The following is a 12,273-nucleotide window of genomic DNA, read 5'->3' as shown; positions in this document are numbered from 1 at the left end:
TTTTGTCTGCAGGCAGGTCAAGTTCGAAGATGGGCTTTATCGTTTTTATTTTTATTTTTATGATTTTACCCACATTTTTCATCGGAATTGTCTGAAAATCCACAAAAGGAGTTCCTTGTAGGTACTTTATACCTCTGCAGAGAATTATCTGTAAAGGTCCACGATATCGTGTAGCCCTCATATAACGGTACCCCCGATATTCGGTATTTTGATGTTTTTAGCCATATTTTTCAACGGAATGGTCACAAGGGGTTCTTTGTACACAAGGGGTTCTTTGTGAGCACTTTACCCCCCGACAGAGAATTCTCTATATAGGTTAACGATAACATATGGCTCCCATATAACGATACCTCGCGATATTCGGTGTTTTGGAAATCCACACAAGGAGTTCCTTGTGAGTACTTTACACGCAGACATAGATTTGTCTTTATAAGTCCACAATATCGTATATCCCCACATATCGGCACCTTCTTATATTAGATATTTTAAAGATTTTAAAAGAATTTTTAATGGATTTTATTTATTTTTTTTTTTTTTTTTGAAAATTGTCTAATTCGTTCCAAATGGTGGAGGGTATTCAAAGTTCGGCCCGGCCGAACTTACTGCTTTTTTACTTGTAATTATATGCCTGGCACTGCGAATTTTAGGCCCTCGCTTTCATAACATCTGAATGCTTGCCTTATTTGAAGCTACAGCTGGCTCTTTGTCCCCGAAGTACGAAAAATATAAATGAAAAACAAATAACAATTAGAAAAATTATTGTTCATTTTGATTGTTTCATCTATGATTTGTACAAATAATGTTAAATAAATAATTTAGGTGTAACAGCTATTGGTAATTAAGTGAGGTGTTTTCGTTTCATGGAATGAACTAGAATGTCACATATTTTCGATTACGGGTGATTGGGCGTCAGTGAATGTTAACAAAAATAACAAATATTTACTTATTTTTTCATTATTATTCTTATTTATTCAGCGTATTCGTTTTCAATAAATTAAAATAAATTAATTTGTGTTGTCTTTTTTTTCAATAAATTACTACAAACTAAGACCATAATGGTACTTTTCGATTTCCCCAATAGGGGGTCACAAAATCGAAAAAGGCACATTTTTGGCATGTAAATGCTTGGCTTTACAATAAAAGTCGCCGCGTTGCAACGATCTATTGTTCATTTACTTGTCCGGCATAGGCCAATTCTTGGGCATCATTCATGCTGCGAGCGTAAGGGTAGGCAGATGATGCACCCGATGACCAGCCACCGGTGGAGGCACCAGACCAACCAACATTGTTGCTATAGCCACCGCCCAAGGAACCACCCAATTTGCTACCGAACAATTTGGAGCCGCCTAACAAAAGAGCCAAGAACAAAGCGATTTTGGCAACAATGATGGCCTTGGTGGTCAACAGAGCCAAACCGCCCAACAAGAGGGGTACAATGGCGAAAACTTTAGCACCGATGGCCAAGGCAATGGGTCCAATCATTTTCTTCAATTTGCCACGACCTATATAATTATAGAAAAATATATATATTTTTGTAGATTGAAGATATAGGGAGTTAAGTGCTAGTTTATTTTACCTTCATCCAAAGCACGGGCAATTTCTTGGGTAGCTTCAGCAGGTACCTTAACTTCCAAGTTGTGGGAGCCCAAGAAATCAGTAGCACTTTCCACGGCCATATCAACCAAACGACCAGCGCGTTCATCAGAATCTTCGGGCAATTGGGAGTAGACATCATTTTCGCTCATGGCACGTCCGGCACGTTGAACAGGAGTGGCAGGATCTCTGTTTAATGAATGAAGGAAAACAATGGAATTTAGTTTAAGTTTCAAAATAATTGAAATATTGGAAATATTACAAAAGATATCTGAAATATTGTGCGAAATTGGAAACGTTTTGATTTCTTTTGCAAATAGTTACAAAAAATTATGAGAAAGAAGAAATCAGAGGTCAAAATTAATGTTGGACAAATGAAAAATCTTGGCTTTATTGATATGGATGTATTCTAAAAATTGACAATATTTACTAATCAAATCTGTGAAAACTTGGAACATTTGGTATAAGTTCCACCATCCAATGTCATTTGTCAGGATAGAAAATTTACAGCTTGAATAAGAACTATTAAGAATGTGAAAAGAAAAAATTAAATTAAGGTTATTGATGGATTGGACTGATTTTTGATTTCCAAACCAACAGCAGTGGATTTCGATTTAAGATTTTTGAGGCCAAGTTTTTTAAACTGATGGTGAGAACAGTCTTTTTGTGGTATTGCTTTAATTATTGCATATTTTTTGGGCCAAATAAAAAAATATCAAACATTTATCATCACAATATGCCAAATCGATTACGAAAATTCGACTTTGATATGTTTAGAAGAAGTACTAATTGTCTCCGATATTAAGACTTGTTCATACAGAAAAATTCGGCTGAAAACATCGCCTTTTAATAATTTTAATTTTGGGATTAACAAAAAATTCGACTTTTCGGTCAAATACCGGTTTTAACTCGATTTCGATCTAAAAAATCCCATAAAAACTTGGATTATATAATCGTATCGAATATCGACTTCCTGATTTCTACAAAAAAAAAAAAAAAATAAATAAATAAATAAATAAATAAATAAAAATTTACTCCGAAATACAGATTTTTCAATGCAGAAAATCGATTGCATAAATTGACTTTTACTCTTTTCGTTACACAATTTTTGGTTCGTACTAAAATTAAAATCTTTTCGATTTAATTTTGTGATTATGACAGGTCCTCATTGCCATTTTTACCACAAATAAATGAGGACTTCGACTTTAAGAGTTTTCTCCAAATATCAAATGTCGATCAAATATCGACATATAGACTAGACAACAAAAAGTCTAAGCCTAAGTCGGCTTAAGATAATATCGATGTTACAGTTTTTGACGGGCAGTTTTAAAAGAGGTGAGCTGCCGAATTTGGTTTTCTCCGATGACAAAGCATTCGTTGTCCAGCAGTTTGTAAACAAACAAAATGATCGTGTTTACTTGCCAAAGAGGTCAGCTGAAAATGTGCACCTTCGGTTGGCCACCAGAACTCAAGCACCGGCCATGGTGATGGTGTGGGCAGCCATAACAGCCGATGGTCGTTCTCCTCTCGTATTAACCGACCGTTGCATCAGAATATATGCCGAATAGTATCACGAAAATATTCTGGAGGGTGTTTTGCCGCAGACCTTGGACATTCCAACAATGGTTACAAAATGAGGTTCCTCGCTTCATTTCCGTTGGACTATTGTGTCTGGAGTATTTTGGAAAACAGGGTTGGCAATAAAAAATACCAAAGTGTCGATCACCTTAAGCAAGCGCTTCGCCGGGAATGGGTCAAAATACCGCAGAGGAACATTCGGACAGCGTATGACGGTTTCATTGGCCGTTTGAAGGTCATAATCGTGCCAAAGGTGACCAATTCGAACAAATCTAAACTTATTTTAAAACTTGATGCCATTTCCGACATTTTTTGCTTTCATTCAATAAAATTTAAAAAAATGTAAAGCAGACTATGTAATATTAATACTTGACACTTTGAACCTTCCAAGAACTGAAGTCATTTTAATATCTAATATTAGAATGACGTTATATAAATACTGAAAAAAAATAGGTATTGTATTTTGTATTATTGTATTTAAGCTGTCTTATGATTTTAAAGATCACACGCCATAAGTGCTAGAATTTGGGATATATTTTTTTCCAAAAAAAGGGGTAAAACCAATAATTCTGCAAAAGTGTGTCAGAAAGAAAGAAAGAAAGAAAAACATCGACTTGGTATAAAAATACACAATCGACAATAGATTTTCAGTTGATTGGACGATATCGAAAAATATAATTTTTTGTTAAAGGTCAAAAAAAAAAAAAAATAAAAAAGATACACTGGCTCGCTAGAAACTCCGGCAAATTTACAAACTTAAGCTGGATATCTCGAAAAATTAACCAGATATCCGAGAACTGATCAAAAACTTTAGAAATTACCAATATCTCAAGAATTCAAAAATGGCTTGTACAAAACTCAAGCATGACACAGACGAAACATCAAATAACAGGTTAATGCTCAGCTATTGCTTGAGAAGTGTGTCCACGGAGACAACTAAACCTAAGAAGATTAGGTAATTTATTATAATATAAGAGAAAGTACATCTAGACAAATTTCAATTGAAACTTTTCCGCACATTAAAGGTCAAAACGAAGGACCAAAAAACTGATTTTTCCATCGGCTGTTTAAAACAAAGCAATAATATACAAAGTATAAGACTTTATGTTGGCTTGACGGGTGTGAAATGAGTTCTGTAATTATGAGATTGGGATCAGTTTTTAATTTGAACGAAATAGCATTTTAAAAAGGCGCTACCATTGATGAAAAGTGAATGGGATCAAAATAAGGGGTTCAAGAGAAATATTTCTTCCAAATCTCATGTGGTCTATTTCTCCTGTACAACTTCACTGCGGATGGTGGTTAGGAATATCACATTACTACTTATTTAAATATTAAAATTATATATGCAGGCATTTCCTATTTTAAACGTTTTTGTTTGAATATTTTCCAGCTTTTAATGCTTTTTGACACTAAATATTAGTTTGTCTTTTCTTTTCAATTTCATTTCATAATTTTCATTTTAATGTCACTGTTTTTTTTTCTTCGTTCCTTAGAAATGTTTCTTTATCAATTTTCTTTCATTTAGAATAGATTTAATTTTTTTTTTTGCAATTTTCTTTTACACACACCTCTTGAATGTAACACCATTGATCAATTCGATGTTATTGCTGCGGGCAGCACGATTAAGGGCCGTAATGCCCTTAACGGCCAAACAGGTGGTCATATCGTCACTTTCCAGACAAGAACCCAAATAGCGGGCAGCACGAGTAAAGGTCGAATCACTTTCGATTTTATTATCTTGTACACTGGGAGCGGCCCAGGCACAGCTGGCGACGACCAGGCAAACGGTGGCGATGGCGAATACTTTCATTTTCTAAATTTGTTTTATTTTTACACGACACGAATTATGTAATCCTTTGAAGGCTGCTGATCTTTTTTCGGTAAGTTCGATGGTTGCGTGCAACACTAATGATGGTTAAGATGCTTTTGATGTCAACTTCTTGAGAGCAGCTGCTTTATATACGGTAAAGAGGTTTTCTTTTTTCTGCAGCGGCCAAGCAGTCAAAACTCACAAAATTTTCAGAGTTTAACCAAAAAATTGAAGCCATTACAAAATAATTCACAAAAGCAAACATTGTTTTAGGTTTTTTTTTCTGTCTTGCGTTGGAGCAAAAATAGCAGCAACAACAACAGCAATGGCAAATTACTTATTTTTAACAGAGAGGGTAAATAAGGCAGTGTGTAAACTGAGCATGCACAGCAGCAGCAGCAGCCAACGAAGCTGCCAAATTGGGATTCAATCTCATTGAGTTTACCTTTTTTCTTCCGTCATTCATTCCCTTGGCAAGCAGAGGAAATAACACTTTTTTCGCTCTCTGCAGAAAGCACCACAACAAAACAAACACACAAAACAACCAACATCCCAGTAAAGTTGTAAATAATCAATAGCAACAACTACACACGATGCCGTAAAGAGCACGACATTTTTTTTTTGAAGATCATAAAAAAACAACGGACGTACTCGTTTACTTTCATGCGCTGCTTACTCATTCACACACATACACACTCACAAAAATATCAATCATCAAGCGAAAAATAGCACGGTCATAAGACTGACTTACGATTGTCTGCCAAGCTGCTTAGCCAGTCGGGTTATCTAAAATGTTTACAAGCCATGCGTACGCATAATAAGAAAGTCGGCCTCTTTTTGAATTTCGTTTTCATTTGCCAGCTAAATGTGATGAGGAGATCTCTGATATCAGATGCCAACTCAGTTCCCATGCGAGTGGAATATAATTGAAATTGAGATGTGTACGGATAGATTCATTCATTCATTTAAGCAATCAATCGAATATTCATTGATAACGATGCCCATTTAGATTGGATTGTTAAATAAAATAACGTATACGCCTACTCTGACACGATCATAATAAAAGTGGATTTTTCATGGCAAAATACATGGTATGATAGGTTTAATCACGAGAAAGACAACGATGTAGAAAGTAACAATCGGGCTACCGACATATATATGTCTTCCACATATGATAATTTGAGGGGGGAGGTACCAGGACCTACACATTCCATCTTCACACTAGTTGTAATGTTGGAGGTCTTTAAAGATTTAATCTTTTTATACCCTCCTCCATACATAGTATAGAGGTTATATTAAGTTCGTCATTCCGTTTGTAATTCATCGAAATAATAATTTTAGACCCAACAAAGTACACGTATTCTTGATCGGCGTAAAATTCTGAGGCGATTTCGATGATTTTAGCCACATTTTCCAATGGAATTGTCTGAAAAAGGAATTTCTTCTGAGTACTTTATCCCCTTGGAAGATAATTATCTATATAGGTCCACGATATCGTATAGCCCCCATATAATGGAGCACCCCGATATTCGGTATTTTAATGATTTTAGCCACATTTTCAAACGGAACTGTCTGAAATTCTACACAAGGAGTTCTTTGTGAGTACTTTACCCCCAGAAATAGATTTGTCTACATAAGTCTACAATATCGTATGTCCCCCATGTATCGGCACCTTCCGATATTCGGTATTTTTAAGATTTTAACGGAATTTCTAATGGATTTTATATCTTTTGATAATTTCCTGATTCGTCCTAAATGGTGGAGGGTATTCAAAGCTCAGCCCGGCCGAACTTATTACTTTTTTACTTGTTATAGCTTCAGAAGTCTTTGCATCTCATTAATACAGGTTATAATTTCGAGATGTGCAGAGCTTGGACCAAATCAAGAATAACACATGTATTTTATGCCGATATGACTATATAAATTGTGTCCTTTTGAAGCGAAGGATTCGGAAAGTGTGAATCAAATTCAATGTGTTTTCAAAATGTTTACCTTTTGTGTGGAAGGTACCAGATGTGTTAAATCGATATATCTCATATTCACACATTTTACATTTAATCAGTGCAAATATTATTTACATTATACAAGGTGACGCAAAAATAATCCTCCTATAAGAAAATGCTATAATTTTTACGATTGGCCCCAATGTTACGCTATACTGCTCCAGGAAGCGGAATATTGGTCACTATTTATTTCACCATTTTTATACCCTCCACATTGTAAAGGAGGGTATATTAACTTTGTCATTCTGTTTGTAACATCCCTAAATATTTGTCGTAGACCCCGTCGATCGATTTAGCGATATCCGTCTGTGAAAATCACTCTAGCTTCCGAACGAAATGAAAAAGGTTGATAAAACTTTACTCAAATGTATATTATGTTTGTAGGACTTTTGGTATTGAAAATAGGTCATGTAGGTCCACGTTTTGGTAAAGTCCCCATATAATGGTACCTCCATATTTTCGGTATTTTGGTGATATTAGCGACATTATTCACCGGAAATGTTTCAAATTTAGTATTCAAAGTTCGTCATGGATACTAAAGCCTAAGACGGAAAATTGTCTGTGCAAGTCCAGGTTCTCGTATTTTAATTCAATTAATTAATCATATTTATAATATAATTAAATAATAAATTTATATAAATGTATTTATCATAAATATTTTATATAAATATACCCCTATATAATTTTATAAAATATTTATAATAATATAAAATAAATATTATTTTTAACATAAAAAACCAATTATATCCCCTAATATAATTACATTTTAATAATTTAAAAAAATTAAAAAAATTGTAAAATATAATAATATAACTGTACCTCACGATATTCGTTACTTTGATGATTTTAGCGACATAATTCACCGGAATTGTTTCGAATTTGGTATTTTAAATTCGTAATATATGCTACAGCCTATGACAGAAAATTGTCTGTGGAAGCCCGCGTTTTGGTGTAGCTATATTTACATAATTTACAGATTTTTTTGAATTTTTGCATTTGGATATTGTAATGGCTTATGACAAAAGTTGCCTCGTCCCATAGACCCTAATATAACGGCTACAATCGGTACTTTTAAGATTTAACAAAACTTTTAACGGATTTTTTTTGGAATTTACCAAATTCGTTCCAAATGGTGGAGGGTATTCAAAGTTCAGCCCGGCCGAACTTATAGCTTTTTTATTTGTTTTCCTTACAACACTATGTATTGGGGGGTATTATAAGTTTGATTGGATTAAAAATTATATAACACCTCCAAATATTGGTCATGCTTATAGGATTTATGTAGGGTTCTCCATATCTAGCTGAGCTGAGTCGATCTCCTTTTGGAGATCCTTTTTGGAAGATCGCAAAATATTTAGGGGTTAAAATGGACCAAAAATAGAGGACACAATTATACACCAAGCTACTCTGAATTTTGGGATTTACGGGTGGACAAAAGCCTACCAATTTTGATGGTCATCGAATAACCTTATGCGGGTGAAATATACTATAACTTTTATGTGAAAAATGTGGGTGTTATATCTAAATCTGGTCCGATTATCGCCAATTTCAATAAGGTTCGTCCTTAGGCCAAACAAACATTGTTTGCAAAATTTCATCTCAATCGGAAAATAAATGCGACCTGCATTTTCTTCACAAGAACACATGGACGGACAGACTGACACTATGTAGTGTAGGGGATAATTAAAGAAAGTATGACTTTGAAATTTTCGGCACTAAAGTAGAATTTTGTGTTCTATATTAGTTTAAAAACATTTATTCCAAAAGACGAATTTCATTGTTTCAATTAATCCCCGTTTTTTGTGATTTCACTCCTCTGTGGAAAATGCATCTATCGCCTTCAAAATACGCCAATATTTTTTTTTTTTCTAGTGGTCGTACATATTCAAATTCAATAAGTGAATCCCACATTTATTGCAATCCTGGTAACCCTGATATGCAATATGACACACTTCATTCTAATACAACCCACATCTCTTATCTATTGAATTACACTTTCGCCGTAAGAATTTGAATAATGGTTGACCAAGGTCGCAATCCAATCTAATTACCATTTATTAACTTTTTCTATTACAGGGAATTTTACCCTCCTCGCAAACAAGTAATATTGGTTATATTGGTCGTTATGTTAAAAAGCAAATATCTTAGCCAAGTAAATACAAATAGGCACATTTCATCATTCGAAGCAATGACTGTTGTTGTTAGCGTCATCAATGCCATACTTTTTTCTTCATCTACACTTGTTGCAATCGTCGCCCAAATGAAAACAAAACCAATTTTTATTTGCCCATTTTCGATTTCGAAATTTCTTGCCCAACCTTAAAAAAAGTTCCCTATTTTGTTTCTCAGGCGTTAAATATTTGTATTGCGATGTGTGAAATTGTGAAAATTGTGTGAGGTCTATTGTTTGGTGACCTAAATACGAGTAGGTTTTTTTTTCTCAACAATAAAATGAAGCAGAGAGTCACAGATTCCAGTTTTGTTTATTGAACTCATTGATTTGCACTTTTTTCGATATTGAGGAGGAAAATATTTTTAATATGTTTTATATGAGTATTAGTAATAGCTTATGAAATGTTTTATATTATAAACAAATTGTTGACTATATTTTATTTATTTTTATTTCAGGTATCCAATGTTGTATAAATCAGGTAACGAATTAATTTAGAAATATATATGTAATGCAGATTGAAGGAACATGCATTATTTCTATTCACGAAATTGTACTATTTCATGCGATTTTGGAACAACTTCAACTATTAAAGTTATACAAATAGAGTATTTAAAGTATAATTCAAATTAGTTTTTATGTTTTATATCAAAGCCATGGATTTTAATCAGATATGAAAGGCTTGTGTGTTTTCATACCGTTTACTCATCGAAATACTCCTGTTAGACCCAACAAATTATATATATCTTTGATCAGTGTAAAATTCTAAGTCGAATTTAGATGGAAGGCTAAAATTTGGCACATATGTGTTTTGTCAGTAGGCAGATTATATTCGTGAATGGGCCATACCGATATTCTCCATTCTCATGATTTGTAGCCACATTTTTTAGAGTAATCGTTTAAAATTCGATATGTAGAGTTTGTAATGGATTCTGTGTTCTGTGACATAAGACTTCCAGAACAGGAATAGACTTTGGGTGAAATAAGGTGATTTTTTATGGAAATTCGTTCCATAATAGTACAAAAAGTACTAAGATTTATTCCATTGTATTGGCCAAACAGGTAGAGCTAAAAACCAGTAAGGAAAAGTCAAAAGTCGGGCGAGGCGGACTATATAATACACTACACCGCTATGTATATTTAGTAGAGCTCCCGTAACAAAAAAATTTATTTGAAGTACATCATACCACCCATCAACATTTGGCTTTAGAGCAATTATAATTTGGACTAAGAGGGAACTACTATAGGGGAAGGCATATCCAATTCTAAATCGATTTTCACCAAATTTGACGGAGACATTTTAATTTTTTATACCAAGTAACATTGCTATAGATTGCATAATATCACTTCAAGAAGGATTATATTAAAACAAGTAAAAAAAAACATTAAGTTCGGCCGGGCCAAACTTTTAATACCCTCCACCTTAGGGTAAAGGAAACATAAGAACCCATTGTGTCCCACAAATAACAATTTTTAGACATATTCGTGGGAAAATGTCGCAAAATCATCAAAATACCGAATATCGGGAGGTACCGTTATATGGGGATTATACCAAAACGTGAACGGATGTATAACATTTTCAATATCGAGCATCCTAGACACAATATAAATTATTCTGCTAAATTTTGACGCTATACGTAAAATTATGTGGGCTGTATTGTGATTTCAACAGACGGACAGACAGAGAGGCAGACGGACGTCTTTAAGTCGACTAAGAATTTAATGATGATTATGAATATATATTTTATGGGGTCTACGACGAATATTTAGGGATTTAGGGATGGAAAACCACAAGTGGCTATCTATAGAGCACTCCAACATTTAAATGTGAATAAATTGTTTGTGTCTCGTAACATCGCTCATTACCGTGATACTGGTAGCGTAGTCCGACGTCAAGGAAGTGGACGGAAGAAAACAGCAACATTAGCAAAAATTGTTCGAAAAGTAAAGAAACGACTTGATCGAAACCCGCGTCGCAGTGGCCGAAAAATGGCTCTCGAGCTGACCATATCTTAATATTTCATTCGGCAAATATTGAAATATGAGCTCGGGGTGAAGCCATTAAAATTCGAAAAGTGCAAGAAATTAAATCGCAACAGAAAGAAAATAGACTCAAAAGAGCTAAAGAGTTGCTTTGCTTGGCCGAAAGGGGTAAACTGCCTCATTTGGTTTTCTCCGATGAGAAACATTCGTTGTCCAGCAGTTTGTAAACAAACAAAATTATCGTGTTTACTTGCCAAAGAGGTCAGCAAAAAATGTGAACCTCCTGTTGGCCACCAGAACTCAAGCGCCGGCCATGGTGATGGTGTGGGCGCCATAAAAGCCGATGGTTGTTGTATCAGAATAAATGCCGAATATTATAGCAAAAATATTCTGGCGGGTTGGGCACGCAAACATTTTGGCCGTATACCTTGGACATTACAACTGGACTCAGCACAATCGCACTCAGCACGCGCCACCCAAGAATGGTTACAAAATGAGGTTACTCGCTTCATTTCCAGCGAGCAATGGCCACCGGATACCAATCCGTTGGACTATTGTGTCTAGAGTATTTTGCAAAGCAAGGTTGGCACTAAAATATACCAAAGAGTCGATCACCTCAAGCAAGCACGGTTTGAAGTCCATAATTCGTGCCAAAGGTCACCAATTCGAACAAACCTAAACTTTTTCTAAAATTTGATGCTATTTCCGACATTTTTGCTTTCATTCGATAAAATTGAAAAAAAAAAAAAAATATGGCATTTGACTTTGTCGCTGTTTTGTTATTGTTTGCAAAATTTCATCTCAATCGGATAACAAATGCGACCTGCATTTTTTCACAAGAATATATGGACGGACTGTCATGCATACATATACTCAGAATATGATTCTATGAAGAAAAATACTATTAAATTCTAAATTTGGTACCATAAGGTATTATGTGAAAATTTGAGAAGTTGAAAAATGTATAAAAATGTGAATAAACCTAAGAACTGTTGGGTTGATATTTGAAGTTGGTTTTTTAATACAGAATAAAAAAGATATTAAATGGTACTAAATTTAGAAATATAAATTTAAATAATATGAAAAGATAATCTGAAAATTTTACTATGTGAACGGTTTGAGTAGAATCTTGA

General features: G+C 34.3%; 1 protein-coding gene across 1 annotated transcript; it reads right to left on the bottom strand.

Moving 5' to 3' along the window:
- Positions 1-765: 765 nt before the first annotated feature.
- LOC101890810 (uncharacterized) lies at positions 766-5,115 on the bottom strand. The gene is made up of 3 exons (XM_005176840.4): positions 4,743-5,115; positions 1,577-1,782; positions 766-1,502 (listed from the first exon to the last, which is right to left on the bottom strand). The coding sequence occupies exons 1-3, from the start codon at positions 4,982-4,984 to the stop codon at positions 1,162-1,164; spliced, it is 789 nt and encodes a 262-aa protein (XP_005176897.1). The 5' UTR covers positions 4,985-5,115; the 3' UTR covers positions 766-1,161.
- Positions 5,116-12,273: the final 7,158 nt, after the last annotated feature.

Source organism: Musca domestica, unplaced genomic scaffold (assembly GCF_030504385.1).
Source record: "Musca domestica strain aabys unplaced genomic scaffold, Musca_domestica.polishedcontigs.V.1.1 1, whole genome shotgun sequence".
NCBI classification, from domain to species: domain Eukaryota; kingdom Metazoa; phylum Arthropoda; class Insecta; order Diptera; family Muscidae; genus Musca; species Musca domestica.
This window is presented reverse-complemented; position numbering and strand designations above follow the sequence as displayed.

Coding starts and splice junctions, on each gene's coding strand:
- LOC101890810 (XM_005176840.4), bottom strand. CDS start 4,984: ATGAAAGTATTCGCCATCGCCACCGTTTGCCTGGTCGTCGCCAGCTGT. Junction 1,783..4,742: donor AATGGTGTTACATTCAAGAG/GTGTGTGTAAAA, acceptor TTCATTAAACAG/AGATCCTGCCACTCCTGTTC. Junction 1,503..1,576: donor TGCCCGTGCTTTGGATGAAG/GTAAAATAAACT, acceptor ATAATTATATAG/GTCGTGGCAAATTGAAGAAA.